At 36.0% G+C, this 24,564-nt stretch overlaps 2 protein-coding genes across 3 annotated transcripts; both read right to left on the minus strand.

The window, feature by feature from the left end:
- Positions 1-2,110, minus strand: LOC113277738 (protein RICE SALT SENSITIVE 3-like). The gene is made up of 6 exons (XM_026526745.1): positions 1,854-2,110; positions 1,700-1,753; positions 1,433-1,612; positions 1,206-1,311; positions 654-752; positions 1-563 (listed from the first exon to the last, which is right to left on the minus strand). The coding sequence occupies exons 1-6, from the start codon at positions 1,988-1,990 to the stop codon at positions 99-101; spliced, it is 1,041 nt and encodes a 346-aa protein (XP_026382530.1). The 5' UTR covers positions 1,991-2,110; the 3' UTR covers positions 1-98.
- A 4,088-nt stretch (positions 2,111-6,198) lies between these two features.
- Positions 6,199-8,115, minus strand: LOC113282507 (RING-H2 finger protein ATL48-like). 2 transcript variants are annotated; one of them, XR_003326987.1, is made up of 2 exons: positions 7,921-8,058; positions 6,199-6,874 (listed from the first exon to the last, which is right to left on the minus strand). XR_003326987.1 is itself a non-coding variant. In XM_026531528.1 (2 exons), exons 1-2 carry the CDS (start codon positions 8,003-8,005, stop codon positions 6,386-6,388), a joined length of 348 nt encoding a protein of 115 aa, XP_026387313.1. In that variant the 5' UTR covers positions 8,006-8,115; the 3' UTR covers positions 6,199-6,385. The 2 variants fall into 2 exon arrangements, 1 of the variants encoding a protein (XP_026387313.1); XM_026531528.1 differs by having other exon boundaries at positions 6,199-6,648; positions 7,921-8,115.
- Positions 8,116-24,564: the final 16,449 nt, after the last annotated feature.

Here is a 24,564-nt window from a genome sequence, read left to right on the forward strand (position 1 = left end):
TTAAAAACAAGACACTGAAAATTAGATATAATTAAGCCACCAATTTGAAGTATCCGATCATTTAACCCGAATCGCATTTGTGAAGGACTAATTATGATTCATTCAGTGTTGTTTTGATGGCATGGCACTGAAGTAAAATTGTTATGATCATGACCATAATCACACATCTCCTCTTTAGCCCGTTTCTTTGTTTCCATGAATGAAGGAGGCTTCTGTAACTGTACAAACTGTGGCAGTGGGGAATCGTAGTATCCTGGCGATGGAAGAGATTGCGCAGGAACAACTGATGGGAGCTTAGAGAGAAGTGCTTCTAAGCTACTCATTGATGGAGTTATCTTAACTGGTTGAGTGCTGTACTGATCATTGTAGAACTCTAAGGCCGTCGATGGTAGTGGCGCAATACTAGTATTATTAATTGCATGGACAGGCCAAGTCTCCGGCGCCATAAAACGATTCACAGGTAGTGCATTAGATGATGGATGTGGTAAAAGTACACCAGGAATACTTTCAAGATAATTGAACTGCTTTTGAAGTGGAACAATGAAGTTCAAATCTTCCACAACCTTCACACACACAAAAAAAAAAAAAACAATTTGGTCAGCATAGGTTCACGGCATCAAGTTCAAACGAGAGAGTGAGAGGGAGACTAGAACCTTGTGAAGTGATCCTAACTGAACAACTCCTTCTCTGACAGCAACCAGAGCTATAGTCATTAAACCAGACTGAAACTGGGCTTCCCAAGTTCTTGGATGCTGCAGATATCAAACAATCCAAATAAGAACTCAAATAATTAACAATTCTAATTTTAATTTGAAAAGGATAATTAAAACAGAAAATGGGTCATTTGTCCAAATATTTTTGAAACATGGTTCAAATGGACGAGTAAAAAATAGTATGAGTGAAATGGACACCAAAAAAATAGCAAGGATGAAACTGGATTTATCCTGACTTAAACTTAAAAAATAGTAAAGATGAAACTGTATGCATCCTGATGTAAATTAAAAATTAAAAAATATATTTGAAAATTGGTAGGATGAAACCGTTTACATCCTTGCTATTTTTACATTTTTGTCCATTTAAACAGTATCAAAATCTAAATGTCCTTTCACTCAGGAGTTGTTGATTTTGGTCTTTTTAACCAATTTTGTGTAATGAAAAAGATATTAATTCACAATTCAGCCAGGGGAAAAAAAAAATCTTCTTACCGAGTCTCCTTGGTTATGCCATGCAGATGAGATGTTAAGCTCTTGTTCATTGTGTTCCTTATGTATGTACTTATGGCTATGATCAGCAGCAACTTTTCCTATCAAACTGTTTTCACATGCCAAGAATAACAGTTTTAAATCAAAATAAATTATAACAACAACAACAAAAAAATCATCAAAAAATTCTTGAATTAGTTTTTTTTCTTTTTTTACTTTTCTCTACGTACCCTTCTCCATAGCAATAAATTTCATGAGACATTTTGAAAAATAGCTCAGGTTGTAGGCCTTTGAGTTGCCGGAATTCCCCATTGCCATAAATCAACGACGGGTCAATGCATTCGCCAAAGTCATTCCCAGATGCCACTGAAGCAGCAAAGTTACAAAACCCATCTTCCCATGCTAGTATCCTACAACATGAACATAATAAATGCATCAAATTTCATTCACTGAAATTGCATTACAATAAGTACTCAAAACCATGGAAGTTGTAGTACCAGTTCCTCCTATTTCCTCTTGACCTTTCATAACCTCCTCCTTGTACATCCCATCTGTAAGGAGACATCAAAACATGTTAGAAATTACAACCCAATTAAGGAAAAACCAGAAAAACATATATTCTGATTTTATTTTTGTAATGCTGTTGCTTACTTGGGTGGTGGGTAATTTCTTGGCAGAATTCTCCAAAAGACAGCATAAACCCATTGTGAGTTTCCATGCATACATAAACTTCTTAAAGTGTGTTGAAGGAGATGAGTGACAGACAGTGGGTTAGCATATTCTTCCATATTATCTTATCTACCCTCCTCCTAGCCAGTAGGTACAAAAACCAACAAAGACTAGCTCTACTTGTTTACTACCATAGAAGGAAAATCACCAAGTCGGGAAACATACATTTATACTCTCTCCGCCTCTCTCCACACACTTAATCATGCTTTAAATGGTACCGCAATTTAAAGCTTTTTCCTGCAGCTACATTCCACAAATCTTACCTGTTATTTCTGAAAGGGTTATTGTCACTTCCTTGCATGTGAAGGGTGCATGCATAGCCATAGGTTTAGTCTGTTCATACCTAACACTCTCCTAAAATTGACATGTAAGAAAAAGATTGTCTAAATTCCATACATTGCACAAATTCAGAGTGTTCAAAGTGATGCGATGCCACACTATATTCGAGCTAGTGTCTAGACTGGAGCCACTCGATTCTGTACATTGATCTACTATTCGCGCATTCTTCTACCTACATACTAAACATTAGTGGCTCTGCGAAAAAGTACCAGTGAGGACAACTACACAATAATTTGCCAACTCAACTGCCAAGTGTATAAAGAAAACTTGTAATGCTGATGGTCTGAATGCAGCTTTAAACAGTAATTCCTGCTTCACTCCCTTAAATTACCTAGCTCCTTATAGGTGTGTAAGAGCCCACCTTTTGTCTCAGTTCCCAATGGTTTCTTTTTACAAATTCATTAACTGTTCACCTTTCTTTTGCTGTTCTTCGTGATTCCAAGTACAAAATAATTATCACTAAGACCAAAAATTGTAACTATTGGTGAACAAAATTCATCACGACATAGATAAGTTGGATATTATTCCCTTTGAAGGCCCATATCTATGCAACTCCTTGTATTCTTCCCTGATCTGACACACCACCTTCAGTTATAAACTTTTACTCATTTCATCCGAAGAAATTACTTTAACACGCAGTTAGATTCTCTTCAAAAATGATGCGCCAAACACATTTCTATCCTTTTATTCCATTTCATCACAGGCATGAAGTCTTTTTATTCAATGAAATAGCAAGAAAGATGCTCTAGACAACGGATTTGTATATATGATGATCACAATTGGATAGCTTTAAGATGTGCAGAAGCTTTTTTTGATTACCCATTTTTCCTTACGTTCCTGACACCCATAGAAAAGTTCAGCAGACCTTTATAATCAACACAATCTTTGACTGATATTTCATTGCTCATACAAATTCATTATTATGGGTGTAATAATATGCATTATTCTTTTGCTGTACCCTCTTTTGTATAGTACTCTGTAAAACCAAAAGCCAATTGCCAAAATAATAATCTGTGAACATGTAGAATGCACGGCAATATTTAACTAAATGTTCATCCAATGACAATGTTCATGTAAACAGTAAAATGTTGCTAGGTTAATAGTGTATCTCTTGGCAAAAGAATGAATGAGAATTAAGAACTACGTGCTGAAACAGAAAAGGAGGAAAAAAAAGAAGAAAAGAGAATGTTGTAGTGTATCATTAATTAATAATTAATGTTTAATTAGGTTTTAATTACAAGAATAGTACTAATGCAATTAAGGTATATGTACATAAAGTGCATAAAAAATGTAGATGTACTGTATAATGGGCAGGTATAATAGTTGTATAGCATCAGTAACATAAATTGATCTGAGCTAAATAGTAGTAGTCATTTTGGACCATTTAAGAGCTAGCAAATTTAGATTTTCATGCCTAATATTTACAATGCTTATGAAATGAAAGTTTGGTGTGGGAGAAAGTGAGACAATATCCATGTCAGAAGAGTATGTGCCTATGTGGTAGTAGTAGTAGTAATCTTGGGTGGAACAAGCTTAGTTAGACATGGTAGAAGAGGCTTGGACTGCTCTGTCCCATGCCCTAACTTCTCATTTTTAAAATGAAGGAATGTGGAATCTCTGAATCCCTATCCTTCCCTGAATAAAATATTTATACATACAAAGTTGAAGTTAATAATAACTTGGTTGTTACAAAAACAACAATGAAGTTTGAGTTTACATACATAGCAGAGATAAGATGTTTTAAAATATTGATCACACCAATCAATAAACTCATCCTCCTAGGCAGCCTTGTTTTTTTTTCTTATTTTTTTAGAAATGAATGAACGTTCTTCGTATTGTTCAGAATATGTAGTTATGAGATGGTAGTAATAAGTTGGTCGATATTTCGTTCACGCATTTTAAAACGATTCTAAAATATTTCGTATTTCATGTCATTAGCACTCGCGCATTTTAGCGAATCACAATGCATTATACCGTGCGTCCATGTACCCTATCTATATCTCCTCGCAAATGCTGCATGAAGTGATCAAATGCATCCATGTACCTATCCATATCTCCTCGGCAACTGCTGCCCGAGGTGATCGAATGGAGCCCATGTATGTTTTTTGCTAGATACAGTGAATGGAAATCATGACATGCAATACTCTCATCATAAGCATTAAAATCAATCGTATGGGTCACAACCGTATGGGCTTCCATACACCTAAAATAGAATTGAGAGAACTGCATATGGTGTTCAAGATTCATCAGGAGAAGCAACATATGTGAAGGAGAAATTAATATGAAAACATAGATAGAACACAGAAATGAGTTGGGAAAATATTAGTTCAAATACGGTAAGGAATTACAGATTACTGTTGTGAAGTAATTATTAGTCGGAAAAAAGGCAATTCATAATTCAGTTCCTGTTCATTATATTCATTTATGTAATCAAAATGAGAGAAACAAAAACTTCTTCCGTTCCTTTTTAATAGGCTGATTTCTATAAATAAATGTTTCAAAAAAATAGGTTGTTTTCTAATTGGAAAAGTCAAATGTTATTTTAACATTAAAAAGGAACCGAGGAAATACCTAATTATTGTTGAGAAATAGTATGAATCAAGAATCTATTAATTTAACAAATTATGATTGGGGTAAACATAACGGAACGTTGAAAATCCTATTACCCTATTATGTAATCCTAAAAAGAACCAACAAGGTTTGTCAGGCGCTTAACCAAATTATTCAATAAGAGTAATTACCAACCGTGCTAGTTGTACACCTTTGAACAACCAGGGGTGAACCTGGAGATGAGATCTTACACGTGTACAGAAATAGGCCGACGTGCATAACGTTACGAAGCCGTAAATCATTAGAAATTTGATATTTCCGACTTGAAAGAACAGTATTATAGTTTCTTGGTTTTATCGATCTCATACTCAAGTGACTTGGTTAATGGTTGAACTATTTGAATAAATTTTTTGATTGTTTCTTCAGCAAAAATTACAAAGTTTATTATGTTGTTGAGAGCAGAGGTATAAACAGAAGCTGAACATAGAACATACAATACAAGAAAAATTAGTCAGAAGCGAACAGTGGGATTTTGCCCATCGATTCACTTTTTCTTTCTTGAAGGTCTGAATCTCTTCATTGTGGACCACTATGTTGTTCAGTAAAAGAAAGGAACATTTTAACAGTCAAGAAGACTCCATGAAAGGTTTCTATTAGAGCTTAAAGTGGTCCATAAAAATTGAACATTCATGATCAAACTAGTCACTCATGGTACATACCGATCATTGTTTTGATGTCAGCTTTTCATTCATTTCACTATCCATGAAATGCACACAAGAGATGGAATGGGTACAACAATCCTATCGTTACATTGGGTCTTCTCTGTCTTTCTCTAGTAACCAGTGTATACCAATACATAATCCAACCTTCGTACTTCCACCGTCACATTGGTTTTGTTTTCATGTACAAACTATGGAGTATGGACTCACTACCCTCCCTTTAAGTTGTCGTGAAAGATTCACTTTAAGCTTGGACTCATGAAATGCAGAATGAGGACAGCATAACCCCCCTTGGCGAATATGCCAGTAACTTGTTAATCATTAGATGGATACTCTGACCTAAAAGAGACTTGTTCTGCACCAATTCTCTAACAAAGTGCAATAGCAAGTGCTTCATCCGAAACAAAATACAGATTTCTACTTCTACTTACCTATAAACACAAAATGAATCTATTTGTTTACCAACATAACGAATTACCCTGTGTATTACAGAGCAATAAAACACTAAGCAATTCTAGAATTTAAGCCCTTACCCAACGTTCAAATGTAAATATCCTTCAGGAGATGAATTGAATACAACTACGAACAGTAAAACTCCTAAAAGCACAGTTCATAACCCATTTCCAGATTCTAAGATAAATCTCATAGATTTACTTGTATTGCTGCAAACATATTTTATTTTACTTTTAGGTGCACCATACAACTAGTAATTTTTTACAAAAATCCCGACTCAGTACACTTCAACATCTAACACAGAATTGTATGTCCTGGAAATTACAACTTTCTTCAGAAAAAAGTATGATACAGTATATCTTTCTTATTGATCAATCAATCAGATAAGGTTGTTTAGTTTTGTACAAAACACAGGGTGGAAAAATGAATACTGAATGAAAGAACAAATGAACACTGTAAAGAAGATATTTTCACTTGAGGCCAAGTGTCTTTACGGGTGAAAGTTTCGCCATAGTAATAAGCAGTACCAACCATAAGTGCAACTGTAGCTCCCTGAGCAACTACAGGAGCTCGCATTAGCTTCTGGCCCAAGTTAGAATTCCCTTGTCTGAAACTAATTAACCCAGCGGTAAGCACCCCCGCAGTCATAAGCGCACCTGAAAATCTATCAAATTAACTAAATGGACAAAAGATTTTAGTCTACTTTCCTTTGTACAAACAATATTTCCAGTGGATGAAGTTTCAAGTAATAAATTTAACCAAAGAACCTTGAAAGACAGACCCATATCAGATCTTATATTTCAATCTCGAACACAAACACAAACAAAGTGTATATATATGCACTTGATAGTATATGCAGCATAACTTTCATAAGTTGTGCACCTGCAAGAAATGGAAAATGAAGTGAACCTGATTGTTTGAAATGTTCTTGTTACAATTACTTTTTTATAAGTACTCACTATGTTGCATGAATTATTTGAAATGATTCCGGTATAAAAAACAACATCAACCAAATGTAGATCCTTTCAAAAAAAAAATCGGGTTCCTTTTTCTTCTTTTGCTATTTCCTTTCTCATACTTTATGATCTGTCAATCCTAGAGTTTCAAGAGTTTTCTAATCCTATACCATAAGAACAGTCATGGCAATGGCATCTCATAAGAAATGCTAAACAAAGTGCTGATGTGTGAATGACATATTGTCATTGTAGAATTGCTTCCCTTTGAGGTATATAAACTAACCCAAGTCAGACTCCACTAGTTTATCTGCTGGAACCAAGTAAATAAGTATCAAGATTATATCTTCTTTCGGATTGTGCATATCAAGATTCTATCTTGCCCGATGACATAGCACACAACCTATATACCTCACTCTACATGTATGCAATATCCTCCGTAGCTTCTCTCTTGATCACCCAACATTCAAATCAGTAAGCGGTCTATGTGGCATATCCATTAGCAGTCCTATGCATCAATTAACCATATCTCTCGTTTGGTTGTCTCTTAAAATGATTATGAGATAATCACATTGATGTAAGTCGAAATCTATCTGTTACAACTAATTTTACTTAGGATAGGCAGGCAAGCCAAGCCAATTCTGAATGCTCTAAACACTCTGATAACCATTCAACCACATTTATTCTTTCTCACTAAACTAGTTTTTACGTATAGAAAGAAAAAATTGATCAACATAAAACATAAGAAAGCAGGCAAAGGAAATCCTACTAGATCATGCGAACATAATAACAAAGATCCACAAATGAAGTCATGATCGTTAGTAAATTATCAAATTGGGACAAAACCCAGTGCAGGCAAATCAAAATTAGGGCTACTTAACTAAAATTAGGGAAACAAATTCTTTCATTGGAGAAAGTACACAAAAAACATCTAGACATAGAGAAAAAAGAAGAAGAAGAAGAAAATGAATTTACCCATTGGAACAAGAGGGTTCTTCACACGTTTCTTCTGTCCAAACAATTCATCTAGTTCTGATTCCGCTGTACCCATTTTCTCCATTAGAATCTCAAGAAAATCTTTTTCCTCTGTGTAGAATTTTGCTGTTGTATTTCACTGTGATGTTAAGATGTGGTTCAAAGGCGAAGACGTGTATGGTAACATAGTTATTGACCCACTCACTGACTGTACATAATCTTTTAAAGTTGAGACGGGGACCGGGGTATATTGATCGGGGGGCTGTCTTTTTTTCACCAAAAACTTTAGACAAATTGTGTGGATAAACCACGCCAAAACAGCACAAGCATATCAAATACTAAAAGCAGGAGCCACATTTTCACCAGAGGGGTGGGGCCCACCTTTGCTCTGTGTGCGACTTTGGTGTGGTTTATCCTAGGCCTGTCAATGGATACTGATTATCCGAAATCCGATACCGATAATCCGTTAGCCGTTACTGCTACCATCCGACATAGCGGTAAACGGATATCCGATACCGATAAGCTAACGGATAATCCCTTCTTAACGTAACAATAGTGGAACCGTGTATTTCCGTTAGGTTTAGTTCCGTTATCCGGAAACGTGCTTACTGCACGTGTAAATTCTTATACTTAGGGTGTATTCGTCGAATGAATCTCATTCTTCACTTCACTTGTATCGACACAACAGAGAGAAAAAAAGAGAAAACTATGGCTGAATCAATCATCGTCTTCTCTGCCTTAGAAATCATCGTCTTCTCTATAGAAATCATGTGTGATTACTGATTAGAAACTAGGGTTTTCTTCTTCAATTTCCTTTAAGTTTAATTTCAATCTTCAAAACTCAATTTTCAATTTAGGGTTTCTGAAATTAGGGTTCACAATTTCATATTTGTGAAATTAATCATGTCCCAAAGCGAAAGAGAAGCATCAAACCATGTTGGTTCTTCACAAAATCTCTCATTTTCAGTTGCATCACATTTACCTGCTGTTGCTGCTGCATCAAACCAAGTTCAAGGTTCTGGAATTAATGCAACGGATGGTAACGGAAAAATATCCGTTATCCGGTAAGTCCAACGTAACGGTAAGGTTTTTGAATTTCCTATTTCCGACGGAAATAAACGGATAACGGATATCCGTTAATTTTTAATGGCAACGGCAGCGCCATAGCCTATATCCGTTACGTTAGCATCCATTGACAGCCCTAGTTTACCCACACGGTCTGTGTAGAATCACTGAACTGTTTTTCACCCATTGAGCCAGGATTATGGAACGAGAGCTTTCGCTCAAAATGAAAAGTTTGATCATAAATGATCAAATTAGGTTTTTTTTTTTTATAAACAAATAACATTCGTTCAAAACTAAACCAAAGTGTTAAGGTTACATGATGTTACAGTAGTAAAATCCAGAGATTTTGGTACAGAAACACTAGAAATTACATTAGCTTGTTCGAATACAAGAGAATGTCTAATAACATATGGAACATGAACCCATGTTTGTTGAGTAAACCTGGAATATATAGCCTCTTTTGCGAGCAGATCCGCATAAGTGTTGCCTATTCTATAAATGAACGAATATCCTTGAAAATCAATAACTTCCGACATCATTCGTTTTACTTCGTCAAGTAATCGTTGTACCTGCCAAGATACAAAAGAACTCGAACTCGTACCATTTAAATAGCCCATCACATTTTTGCAGTCCCCTTATAAAGAGAAGTTAGTTAAGTTCTTCTCTCTATCCCATTTTGCGGCTTCAAAAAAAGCTAGAGCTTCAGCCTCTTCAGCAGACGTGGCCATACAACTTCCTCCTCGTGTTCCTTGGTACCCCAGCCATCCTGGATAACAATACCATACCCTGCATTTATATTACTTGAAATCCACACACCATCCATGTTTATCTTAGACGAATCACCCAAAGGACTAGTCCACTGTTTATTTGGTAAAGGCAACCTAGTACTTGGAATAATCATAGCCGCATTATCATTGACAACAATCCTAGAGGGAGACCAAAAATGGATATAACTCTGTATTTGTATAGACAAACTTATGCTAGTGCTACTTTTATTAGAGAAAACCCTATCGCATCTCTCTTTCCATATAAACCAAACTTTTGCTGCAGCAGTTTCTAAAGACAAAGTAGAGGTATCACCCTTAATCCATTCATTATAGTAATCTAAAAAAGAGTCACTACTATGCACATTGGAAATATTAGGTACAGGGGGCAGAGCCCAAACCAATTTGGCAAAAGAACAACCAAAGAAAAGATGAGTCAAAGACTCCACAGCGAAACCACAGAAGGGACGGGAAGAATCTATCCCCCTCAATCTATACGATAAGTTTTGCCTTGTTGCAAGAGAATTGTTTAGGCATTTCCAAAGAAAAAGTTTAATCCCTTGCGAAACATTGAGATTCCAAAGTTTTTTCCAGAATTTTTTCCTACATAAAGTATTAACATTCACATTCCTAGTGTTAACATTCACATTCCTAGGTTCCAACAGTTTGGCATAAAGGCTTTTAACTGTAAAAATTCTATGTTTTTTCAAATTAGGTGTTATTATGGGTAGTGGAGATATCTATTTTTACTCAGAGTCATTTACACATTCGTTTGTGTTAGGGGTGGACCTATGAAAGGGCTAACCTGGAATTTATCCCCCACAAGCCAAAAAGAAACAACAAAATATTATGCATTACCAAGGCTATTAGTCAGGGTCTGGAGAAGAAAAAAATTCAGCCCTCTAGGGTCCGTCCATGGAGTGTGTCACAGTAGAAACCAAGAGGATGAAGATCAGCCACTTTGAAGAAAAAAAATTGTCTTAAGCATTTCATGTTGCTAATGATGGCATCGTTTTTCTTGAGATGAACTCCATGCAGAATGCTCGCTTTGAAATTTTTGTCATGCTTCAGAAGGAGTCCATTTGTACCCCTCGCGGTTGTTGTGTGCATGAGATCGTCATTAAGTTCTTCCAGATGCTCTAGTGGATGACCACTATAGATGTGGTTATCATCTTTTTGTTGGATATGTGCGCCTTGATTAACTTGTTACTCTTGTCGAAGATGAATAAAGGAAGATAATCACCTCGATTCGCAAGTTTTGCTTTCTCAAGCTTGTTGCCAATGTTAGTTGCAGAAAACTATATCTTGATTTCTAAACTACTAAAGTAGAGTCTCAGACTAAGAATAGAGTATAGTAGTTGAGTATCAGACACTGAATAACCCTCGAAGATTGTAGACTGAAGAACAAACGAAGACGTCCAAAGAACTTCATCAACAAAGAGGTATCTGAAGACTGAACCATCCTATTTACTCTTGACATTTACCACTCTATCTTTATGAGAATATGTTGTATGATTTTAGTAAATCTCATACTGCAAAGAAGAAATTTCGAGTCAAGAAATTGATTTTAGTAAAACTTTCGAAATACGATTCAAGCAATTGATGTTCATAGATCCTTAAAAAAATTGGTTTAAAAAAATTATTATTCAAGAACTATTTTTGTTTCAAGTTGATTATTTGAGAATTTCCCAAGAAATGATATTTGATATCTCTAGCTATTGAGAAAGCTTCAAATTATGAAAAGTGAGTTTTCAGAACTTACTAGAATTTTGGACACAGGTAGGTACGCATACCCAGTATGTGTATCCTAAACATTTGAGTTATGGAATACAGGATAAGTCCGCATACCCGGCATCTGTACCTGGAGGTTCTAAATTTGTGAATGGAGGTGGGTACATAAACCGCAAGCGCCTGAATTCGTGAACGGAAGGTACATACCCAGTATGCGTACCCTAGAAACCTGAATTTACGAACTGATAGGTATGTGTACCCCTACTCATACCTACCAAGTAGGTATTGTTAGAGCACTGCTCGGTCGAACTCGCAAACGTTGATGTCTCAAGCTTTTTTGTCAAGTTTAGTTGATCAAAACTATATACTTGATTTCTGGTCTACTTATAAATGTGTCTCGGATTAGGATAGAAGTGTGTAGTTGAGCATTAGACTTCACGACGTTCACCAATTGAAGAAGAAGATCTAGTGAAGAGCTTGGAGGAACTTCATCAACAAAAGGTATGTGGAGACTAAAACTTATTTATCACTCAGAAGTTTATTCTATTTTATGTTCTAAAGAGACTAAGTCGTACAGCTATATAGACTTTTACATTATACGCATTTGTTAGAGCATTGCTCGGTCGAAATCGCATGCGTTGCTATCTCAAGCATGTTTGTCAATATTAGTGATTAAAACTATAAGTCTTGATTACTAGCCTATTAGAGATAAGGTCTTGGATTAGGATAAAAAGTGTAGTTGATCTCAAGACTCCATGGAAATCATCATACAAGACGAAGGACTACTCAAGGAACTGGTGGATCTTCATTGACTAAAAGGTATGTGGAGACTTGAACTTATCTGTCACTCAAAAGTCTATTTACTCTATCTTCTACTCTTGAGACAAAAGTCGTTTTGTTATATAGACTTTCATTATACACATTTGCTATTTCGAGCCGAGTTTATCTCGCCTATCTACTTCTCGAAATGTGTGTTGGTAAGCTTTCGCTTTAGCCGAATTCATCTTTACCAAGTGACGAAAGTCATGTTATGTTTCAATCACTTTGAAAATTGCTCTGACAAAAAATGGTTTGTGAATAACGGCTATATAACGTTCTCTGAGAATGTTTCAATGATTGAAATGAGGGTTTAGATTACATAACCATTCGTATGATATAAGCATTTTTGTGGAAACACATATATGTATAAGTCCTTATTCCTTGAACCAAAGTTTTTGAACTTTGTTGATCAAGAGAAATGGAAGTGGCGTGAGCCAAGTCCGCGAACTTGCAGAACTTCTCGGCCCGAGATTTTCTGCTGGAGTTTGTGTACTCCTTCCATGAGCTTAAGCCCGCGAAACCAGTCCGCGAACTTGAGCAGGTTATATCTAAAGTCGGTTGTTCTTGAACTAATGTTTAAATAAACTAAGGAATGCTTTTGCAAACCGTGGCTATAAAGTTCATGAATCGATTCGAGTGAATCAAACCGATTTTGCTTCAATTGTGTCTTGTGTAGTTACATAAGATTTCCTTGCAATTGAATAACTCTCTAACTAGTTCATTTGAGTCATTTGAACTAGTTATGGTGAAGAAGAATAAGGTTGATATGAGAGTAATCATATGGCTAACCATTTGGTTGACTTGTTGAACCAACAAATATTAATGTTTGGGTACAGTTCATAAACCCAAAATTGGACATTTCATTTGTGTGTGACAAGCTAAGTTTTCGATCTAACGGTTGAGAAATATTAGCTTGAATCTAATCAGGTTTTCATCTAACGGTGAATATTGAATGCTTTGTTACTAAGCTAACATTGATTGCAAACCCTGATTTGAAAGTGTATATAAGGGAGAACTCTAGCAACTGGGAAACCTAATCCCCACACATTCTGTGTGATATTAGTTGTGCTAAGATAGAGTTCATTCTCCTTTAACCTTTGGTTTCTTCTTCTAAACCAGGTTAACGACTTAAAGACTTCATTGGGATTGTGAAGCCAAACCGATACTACTTTTATCGTAGTTGTGTGATCTGATCTTGTTGTTTCTATCGTACGAGTACAATTGTAATAATTGGCTTGAGATTTCTATCTCCGATATGAAAGATAAAAATTAATCACAAACAAACTTCGTCTCATCGTTTGTGATTCTGCAATATCTTTTTTCGTTGCGTCGATTAAGATTACTGTGAGGTGATTGATAATACTAAGTTGTTCTTCGGGAATATAAGTCTAGTATTATTGATTGGTTCCTGTTCACCTTGATTTATCGAAATACGGAACAAAACTCGTAGGTATATTCGTGGGAGACGGATTTATCTATTATCGTAGATTTTTCTGTGTAATACAGATTTTTTTATTAAAGTCTTCGACTTTGGGTCGTAGCAACTCTTAGTTGTGGGTGAGATCAGCTAAGGGAATCAAGTGCGCAGTATCCTGCTGGGATCAGCGACATAGGAGCATAACTGTACCTTGGATCAGTGTGAGATTGATTGGGGTTCAACTACAGTCCAGACCGAAGTTAGTTTGGAGTAGGCTAGTGTCTGTAGCGGCTTAATACAGTGTGTGTGTGTGTTCAATCTGGACTAGGTCCCGGAGTGTTTCTGCATTTGCGGTTTCCTCGTTAACAAAATTCTGGTGTCTGTGTTATTTCTATTATGCATTATATTTGTTTATATAATTGAAATATCACAGGCTGTGCGTTGTTCAATCAATTAGAATATCCGACCTTTTTGGTTGTTGATTTTAATTGATTGACACTTGGATATTGGTCTTTGGTACCATCCAAGTTATCTCTCTTTGATAAAGACTCGCAGATTTCTATTTGCTTGAGTAAAGATCAAATCGAGAGATTGAGATATAAAACTCTTTGATATACTTTTCATTGATTGAGTCTAACTGTCTAGTTGATTCTCATAAAAGTATATTGGAGTTTGTCCATACTCGTACGCGTACTGGCGGAAATTCACGTCCGTGAAATTCTGCTGAGTTTGAAGTTTACGAACTCAAAAACCAGTCACATTAGGTACGCGTACCCGTACGCGTACTGGCGGAACTTTTTCAACCGAAAAAGTCTGCTAAGTTTGGAAACTAAAACCAACTCAAAATCCGGTAGCTAAGGTACGCATACCCGTACGCGTACCCAAGCTAGTTATTTCTCAAATCGGTAGTTCATGGACTTAAAACAATAAATTATAAGGAATGCAATCTTTGCAAAACATGGGTATATTGTTCATGAATTGATTCAAATGAATCAAACCGATTTTGTTTCAATTGTGTCTATGTATAAAGACCTAAACAATTGAACAACTCTTGAACTAGTTCTTATGAGTCATTTGAACTAGTTATGAGAAAGATGAATACGGTTAATATGAAAGCACTCATATGGCTAACCATTGGTCAACCATTTGTGAATCAACCAATGTACACATTTATGTACGGTTACTCAAACCTAAATGAATACATTTCATTTGTGTGTGACAAGCTAAGTTTCGATCTAACGGTTGAAAGATATTATCTTGGATAAATCAAATTTTTCATCTAACGGTGATTATTGAATGCTTTATTACCAAGGTAACTTAGATTGCAAACCCTGATTTGAAAACTATATAAGGAGACGTCTAGCAACTGTGCAAAACTAATCCCCACACCTCCTGTATGATACTAGTTGGTTTGCTAGAGTCGATTATCCTTTAATCGTAGGTTTTTCTCGAGACCCTGTCGATTAACGACTGAAAGACTTCATCGGGATTGTGAAGCCAGACGAAACTACTTCCCTTGTAGTTGAGCGATCTGATCTTTCCATTTTCTATCGTACGAGTTCAATTTCATAATTGACTTGAGATTATATCTTCGATAGGGAAAGATAAAAAGAAATCACAAACATCTTCGTCTCATCATTTGTGATTCCATAATATCTAGTTTCGCTACCATACGATTTAGATTGTTGTGAGGTGATTGATAATACTAGGCTGTTCTTTGGGAATATAAGTCCGGGTTATCAATTGGTTCTTGTTCACCTTGATTTTTATCAAAAGATGGAATAAAACTTTTAGGTTTATCTATGGGAGATAGATTTATCTATCCTTGTAGACTTTTCTGTGTGATACAGATTTGTTTACTAAAATCTTCGACTTTGGGTCGTAGCAACTCTTGGTTGTGGGTGAGATCAGCTAAGGGAATCAAGTGCGTAATATCCTGCTGGGATCAGAGACGTAAGGAGTGCAACTGTACCTTAAATCAGTGTGAGATTGATTAGGGTTCAACTACAGTCCATACCGAAGTTAGTTTGTAGTAGGCTAGTGTCTGTAGCGGCTTAATACAGTGTGGTGTTCAATATGGACTAGGTCCCGGGGTTTTTCTGCATTTGCGGTTTCCTCGTTAACAAAATTTCTGGTGTTTGTGTTATTTCTATTCCGCATTATATTTTGTTATGTAATTGAAATATCACAGGTTGTGCGTTTGTATCGATCAATTGTGAAATCCAACCTTTGGTTGTTGATTGGAAATTGATTGATCCTTGGATATTGGTCTTTGGTACCATCCAAGTTTATTATCCTTGTATTTGATAAAGACTCGCAGATTTCTATTTGCTTGAGTAAAATCAAATCAAAAGAGAGATATTAACTTCTCGATATACTTTTCTCTAGATTGAGTCTGACTGTCTAGTTGATTCTCTAGAAAGTATATTGGAGTTAGTCCATACAGATTGCTAATCGAAATATTGGATGAGGTTGTTAGACCCTCGCATTTTCAATTGGTATCAGAGCAGGAAAACACGTTCAAGACCTCAAAAGTCTGTGTTTGTAGCAATCCGACTCTATGGAAAATAATGATATCTCTGACTGCAAAAAACCAAATCAGAATCCTCTCGATACTGTCCAGAGTTATGAGACTTCTAAGAATTCTGTCATATCTCTCCCTTAGTCAGAAACCTATGTCAACTGGGAAAACCTCCTAGATGGTCCATCGGATGAACTTTCTGATGAAAGTGACTCAGACGAGGGATCGAGTATTGATGAAGAAGTCTCACAGTATATCATACTCTTTGACGATATCATAGAAAAAAAGGATCTACTGCCTATCTGGCAGAATATCTATTTCCTCTCTGTCATGAAAATAGGAAACTTAAAAAACTCTTTAAAGGATATGACAGTGGTTATAAACTTCTACAATCCATCCTTAAAGATCGTGATGAATAAGTCCATTCAAAGATTACTGAATGTGAAAACCTTCAGAAGAGTTTGTGTGTGTTGAAATAAAGACTTGCTGAATCTGAGGCAAAGTATGACTCTCAACAGAAATACTATAACGATAAGGAATGCCTTTTTCTTGCCAAGGAAAAACAACTGAAGAATGATCTCTCTACAACTGTTAACAAGGAAAAATCGCTAGAAGAGAATTTGAGAAGATTCAACACTAGCTGTACAAAATTATCTTCCATTATAGGAGCATGTAAAGAGCGTCGTGATACACGTGGTCTATGCTATAAAGGAACATACACTCCTAACATTGGGAAGATCAATTTTGTTTGTGCGAATAACAACATGCCATGTGAAAATTCATCGGTTACAGCTGATGTTTCGGTAAACAAAGATTGTCATTCTTCAAAGACAAGGCGTAGGAGAGCCGTTAAAAATATTCCTTTCAACTGTTACTATTGTGGGAACAAGGCTCACGTTGAACGGAAATGTTGTTTTAAGATAAGGAATAAAAAACTTCATAACATTCTTATATGGATGTCCAAGGAAGTAATCAAGCCGGTCTCTCTCCGTGCTGAAAACATCATAGTCTCGAATCCAGAAGAGCATTATGATAATTCCTCTCTTAGTTATATGTATGACACTGACTCTTTTGACATTCATAGAGGAAATAATGTCATATGGAAATCTAATAAGTTTGATTTCCCAGTAAATAGAAAAAGACGTCAAAGAAAGAAAGGAATCTCATCTGGTGGCAAGGATCACACTGAGTCAAAAATATCGGGTTTCGATCACATTCACAACAAAAATCATGCTTCCGATTTAAGAACCAATATAAATAATCTCAAGTGGAAAATCAAAAAATTAAGGAAGAAAGCATCTTCAGGTATGTCTTATTCTCCTTGTAATAATTCTCTTGAAATTAATCCTCTTGTTGACTCAGAAAAGGAAAACGATGATGAGCTGCGTGCTCCGTCTACAACTTGACCAGTCTTTCTGTGCATCCTCTCTTCATCCTCATGAGGATGCACATAAAGTTCAAGATGCACTTATCTTGACAAAAATGGTTGTTGTAATTATTCGTTCGGTTCTTTAAATTAATTCCTTCTAAGTAGAATCCTACTCTAGCTTTCATTTCAAGCACAGCTGACCCATAAAAGCTCTTGATAAAATCATGCTTTGTTGAAACACTGAACCTTTCAGTGCTCTCTCTATCTTCTTGCACCTTGACAAAGCCTCCATTAGGCTCATCTACTGTGAGCGTTTGTGTACCTGGCCCATTACCGACTTCTTAGAGGGTAACCTTAGGGTTTTCCTATATGTATCTCGTACATATACATATATATATATATATATATATATATCATGAAGATTTTCTTGGTATATACAAGATCGGGAACGGAATAGTCTCTCAATAGATAATGATGCAAACTAAGAAAGGGTGCAAAGAGGATGATGAAATCGAAAGAAACAATATTGCTGAGTTTTATGAGAACCCTGTTCTTATAAACTGCTATCATGCAATTGATCATGTAGACAAGAAACCAGTTCAATTATCCCAGCAACTGGTTGGAAATCTTCTTCAAGATTTTGAAGTTCTACGTAAACAGATCGTGATCGCTAAAAAGAATCTCGAGTTCGTGAGGATCAAGCTGAAGGAAGCTAAGGAAGAACTAACAAGTGTTCGAAATCTGATAGCTAGTCTTGAATAAATCTCTCTATAATGTCTGGAAAGTCTTCTTATGAGAATTTATTTCTTATGTCTTAGGAAGAATAACTGGAGTTTGGAATAGCCATTATTGTGAGTACACATAGTTATGTCCATCGTTTTTTTCATCTTTATTTTTTTTAGGTTTATTTATTTAAAATTCTAAAAAAAATTGTTTGGAAGATGATTTTTGCAGTATTAATCTTTATGGTTTTATATATTGCAATATGTTATCGGATATGTGTGTTTTCGTCCGTGAACTATTATTGTCCCATATGATGTCAAAAGTTATCTCTTTTATATGTCGATATGCGAGTATTGATACAAGATCGATGAACTTTTGACAAACAAAAGTTAAGCCTATTATGTCAATTACTGATGGAAGATAGGTTAAAATCTTTTATTTACAAGGATTATGTCTATTGTATGTCATTGTGCAAATAGTGATGCAAAATAGAATGAATCCTTGTATATGCCGCAATATTGATCATTCCCTGATCCATATTTCATGTGCATACTGCAATGCTCCATAAGTTTTTCTTGTGTTGAGCATAAGGCGATTGAGTTAATCATTCTTTTATGGTGAAATTAGTCGTAGCTCCGTAAGCTCTCTTATGTCGAGCATTTCCAACTAGATTAATCATAGATTCGTTTGTGGTTATTTTGGTTGTGTATTCCGATTAAAATAATCATGGGTTCTCTTGTGGTTAGTTTAATTGAGAATTTTTGATATAGAAAATCATTTCTTTATGGTTTTTGGTGTCCAATAAAATCCTTCTTTTCTTGTAAAAGTAAGGTCGCTCTTGTTGTTCTCTTGGGAATAACATCAAATGGAGGAGAGTTCTTTTGAACTTGCGTTTAATTTCCATATATTTGTGGGGAGTGCGGCTGTGGAATTATTTAGGGGTTATCTTGTATCTTTATAAACTCCTTGATTAATGCATTTAGCCTCGGCTTTATGATTGCATCTAAACAAGTTGATAAGTACTTTTTTTGGTCTTGAAGCGTCTTCGTGGAAATTTCATTAGGATCCCGTTTTCGTACCTTTGCCAATTTTATTGACAAAAAGGGGGAGAATTAATGTGTATTTCACACTACAAATACATATGATTTACGTGCTTTACGGGTCATTATGTAAGGGGGAGTGGTTTTCATGTTGAGACGAAAGTATTAACTAAGGTGGAGTGATACATATCACCATAGTATTGTTGTCGAAGTTGTGATACGAGAACTTTGATGTTGTGTAATAATACTATGACACTGTATAACAATGACCGAGAGCTTTTGTTTTCTCATTGTTATGGCTACGGAACTTCAACAACTATGATGCTGAATTGAACATCTATGGAATCATGGGAGTACTTGGAAAAGACGAAGTTTTCAAGTAATGTTGAAGCACCAAGGAGATCAAGCATGTGGACGAGAAGCTATAAAGTTTTATTTATGTTGTAATCCATATGTATTGATAATTTTGTCACTAAAATTGACAAAGGGGGAGATTGTTAGAGCATTGCTCGGTCGAACTCGCATGTGTTGCTATCTCAAGCATGTTTGTCAATATTAGTGATCACAACTATATGTCTTGATTTCTAGTATACTTATGACTAAGTCTCGGTCTAGGATAGTTAGGAATAGTTGAGCTCCAGACTCCATGGCGATTATCTTGCAAAGACGAAGAACTACTCAAGGAACCAGTGGAACTTCATCCGACCAAAAGGTATGTGGAGACTTGAACTCATCTTGTCACTCAAAAGTCTATCTACTCTATCTCCTACTCTTGAGACAAAAGTTGTATAAGTATGATAGTTTTCATACATACACATTTGCTATTTGAGCCGAGTTCACTCGCCTATCTTTTTCTCGAAATACGTGTTGGTAAGCTTTTGCTTTGACCATATTCATCTTTACCCGTGACGAAAGTCATGATGACGTTTCAATCTTGAAAATAGCTTTGATGACGATAGTCGATTCTTTATGTCTAACGACTGTTATAACATTATAGAAGAATGTTTCAATGATTGAAATGTAGAGTTGAGAATATGTAACCACCTATGGATGTAAGCATATAGTGTGTTCGCACATTAGTATATAAATCCATGTGCCGGAAACCAAGTGCGTGCATATGTGTACATGTGGTATTGGTGAAGGAGACAGGTTGGGCACGCGTACCCGTACGCGTATTGGCGGAAATTCACGTCCGTGAAATTCTGCTGAGTTTGAAGTTTACGAAGTCAAAAACCAGTCATCTTAGGTACGCGTACCGGTACGTGTACTGGCGGAATTTTTTCACCCGAAAAAGTCTGATGAGTTTGGAAACTAAAACCAACTCAAAATCCGGTAGCTAAGGTACGCATACCCATACGCGTACCCAAGCTAGTTATTTCTCAAATCGGTAGTTCGTGGACTTACAACAATAAATTATAAAGAATGCAATCTTTGCAAACCGTGGGTATATTGTTCATGAATTGATTCAAATGAATCAAACCGATTTTGTTTCAATCGTGTCTATTTATAAAAACCTAAGCAATTTAACAACTCTTGAACTAGTTCTTATGAGTCATTTGAACTAGTTATGAGAAAGATGAATACGGTTAATATGAAAGCACTCATATGGCTAACCATTGGTCAACCATTTGTGAATCAACCAATGTACATGTTTACGTACGGTTACTCAAACCTAAATGAATACATTTCATTTGTGTGTGACAAGCTAAGTTTCTATCTAACGGTTGAAAGATATTAGCTTGGATAAATCAGGTTTTTCATCTAACGATGATTATTGAGTGCTTTGTTGCCAAGGTAACTTAGATTGCAAACCCTGATTTGAAAACTATATAAGGAGACGTCTAGCAACTATGCAAAACTAATCCCCACACCTCCTGTGTGATACTATTTGGTTTGCTAGAGTCGATTCTCCTTTAATCGTAGGTTTTTCTCGAGACCCTGTCGATTAACAACTGAAAGACTTTATGAGTGCTATATTATTGTGAGGTGATTGATAATACTAGGTTGTTCTTCGGGAATATAAGTCAGGCTTATCAATTGGTTCTTGTTCACCGTGATTTTTATCAAAAGACAGAACAAAACTTTTAGGTTTATCTATGGGATACATATTTATCTATCCTTGTAGACTTTTCTGTGTGATACAAATTTATTTACTAAAGTCTTCGACTTTGGGTCGTAGAAACTCTTGGTTGTGGGTGAGATCAGCTAAGGGAATCAAGTGCGTAGTATCCTGCTGGGATCAGAGACGTAAGGAGCGCAACTGTACCTTGAATCAGTGTGAGATTGATTAGGGTTCAACTACAGTCCAGACTGAAGTTAGTGTGTAGTAGGCTAGTGTCTGTAGCGGCTTAATACAGTATGGTGTTCAATCTGGACTAGGTCCCGGGGTTTTTCTGCATTTATGGTTTCCTCGTTAACAGAATTTCTGGTGTCTGTGTTATTTCTATTCCGCATTATATTTTGTTATATAATTGAGATATCACAGGTTGTGCGTTTGTATCGATCAATTGTGAAATCCAACCTTTGGTTGTTGATTGGTAATTGATTGATCCTTGGATATTGGTATTTGGTATCATCCAAGTTTATTATCCTTGTATTTGATAAAAACTCGCAGATTTCTATTTGCTTGAGTAAAATCAAATCAAGAGAGAGATATTAACTTCTCGATATAATTTTCTCTAGATTGAGTCTGATTGTCTAGTTGATTCTCTAGAAAGTATATTGGAGTTACTCCATACAGATTGCTAATCGAAATATTGGGTGAGGTTGTTAGACCCTCGTATTTTCACAAACCAAACCGAATATGTTTCAAATGGTTCGTATATATTTTTATGAGATGATGAACATTTGAAAAACTCTCTTGAAACACATTTAAATTCATTTGATTATCTATCATGATTAATTGATCATCATATTTGATCTAGAAGTGTTAGATGAATATGGATAAAATATAAGTGTTCATATGGCTAACTTCGGATAACTGTTATTGTTAGAGCATAGCTCGGTTGAACCCACCAAGCGTTGGTATGTCAAGTTTGGTTGTCATATTTTAGTGAGCCAAAACTTATTTAAGAGTCGCTTGATTATATACTAGAGTCAACTTCGTATAGGTTGGCTTGAAAGTATTAGGATATGAGACATTACAAGTATAGCAAAGACTTGACGAAGTGAAGAAGTAAGGAGCTACAACAACAAAATCATCCTTCCGCTTGAGGTTAGTGATATTTGACTTGAACTGTTTCATTCCCTAACGTATCTTTCAAGTCGTGCATATTGAAAACAAAACTGTGAAGCATGAATGATTATACTCTAGTTAGACATAGTATCAAGGAATACAATACGAGGTTTATTGCTTAATAATTAAACTTTGTAGATAAGACATCGACATAATCGTTTGAATGCTATTGTGATTATGTATGGGTATAAGGTGAAGATTTCATCCTAGGAAACAATGTTTTACATTTGTTTTTAAGAAAGTAAATTCATGAACTTGTTTTGTAAATCGAAAGGGAAATCGCCAGACATTATTGGTATCGTTATTCATTGCATATCTTTTAAAAGAAATAACACAGACACCAGAAGTTTTGTTAACGAGGAAACCGCAAATGCAGAAAAACCCCGGGACCTAGTCCAGATTGAATACACACTGTATTAAGCCGCTACAGACACTAGCCTACTCCAAGCTAACTTCGGACTGGACTATAGTTGAACCCCAATCAGTCTCCCACGGATCCAAGGTACAGCTGTACTCCTACGCCTCTGATCCCAGCAGGATACTGCGCACTTGATTCCCTTAGCTGATCTCACCCACAACCAAGAGTTGTTGCAACCCAAAATCGCAGACTTGATAATAAACAAATCTGTGTCACACTGAAAAGTCTATCAAAGGATAAATCTGTCTCCCACAGATAAAACCTAGGTTTTGTTCCGTCTTAAGATATGAAATCAAGGTGAACAGGAACCAATTGATAATCCGGTCTTACATTCCCGAAGAACAACCTAGATTAATCAATCACTTCTCTACAATCCTTCCTGACTACACAGGCGGTTTGTCGAGGAATCACAAACAATGAGACGAAGATGTTTGTGACTTCTTTATCTTGCCTATCGGAGAACTCTCACGATCTCAAGCCAATCAAAGATTATACTCGTACAATAGAAGATGCAAGATCAGATCACACAACTACGGTAAAAGTAGTATTGGTCTGGCTTCACAATCCCAATGAAGTCTTTAAGTCGTTAACCTGGTTTTAGAGAAGAAAACCAAAGGTTAAAGGAGAATCGACTCTAGCGAGCGCACTAGTATCACACAGACGTGTGGGGATTAGTTTTTCACAATGCTAGATGTCTCCTTTATATAGTCTTCAAATCAGGGTTTTGCCTTAGTTACTAAGCAATCCATATTCACCGTTAGATGAAAACCTGATTCAGATTCAAGATAATATTTCTCAACTGTTAGATCGAAAACTTAGCTTGTCACACACACTTGGGTATATGTTTACTGGGTTTGTGAAAACCATGCCCAAACGTGTACGTGTATGTTGGTTCAACATAGTAACCCAAAAGGTTAACCATATGAGCATTTCATATTGACCTTGTTCTTCTTCACCATAACTAGTTCAATTGACTCAAATGAACTAGTTAGAGAGTTGTTCAATTGCTATGAGATCTTATGTAACTACACAAGACACAGTTGAAACAAAGATGATTCGATTCGATTGAATCGGCTCATGAACTTTATAGCCACGGTTTGCATAAAACATTTCTTAGTAATTTAAGTTTCATGTTCAGAGCACATCTTTGGATCATAACCTCTTAAGCTCACAAACAAGTTCGCGGACTTAAGACAACCGGTGGAGTTTTCCAAACTCGGCAGAAAATCTCGGCAAAGAGACTTTCGCCAGTTCACGGACTAGGTTCGCGGACTTACACGCAAACGAGTTTTTGGAAAATCCCATCAGAAATTCTCGGTACAAGAACTTCCGTCAGTTCGCGGACTTGGCAAAGCCAATTCCTCCGGTTTGTCTCAATCAACAAATTTCGAAAACTTTGGATTAAGGAATACATGGTTATGTAGTCTAAACTCTCATTCCAATCATTGAGACATTCTTAGAGGACGTTATATAGTCGTTATTCACAGACCGTTTCGCGTCAGAGCAATTCTCAAAGTAATTGAAACTTTTCATGACTTTCGT

The sequence above is a fragment of the Papaver somniferum genome, chromosome 5, assembly GCF_003573695.1.
Source record: "Papaver somniferum cultivar HN1 chromosome 5, ASM357369v1, whole genome shotgun sequence".
NCBI classification, from domain to species: Eukaryota; Viridiplantae; Streptophyta; class Magnoliopsida; order Ranunculales; family Papaveraceae; genus Papaver; species Papaver somniferum.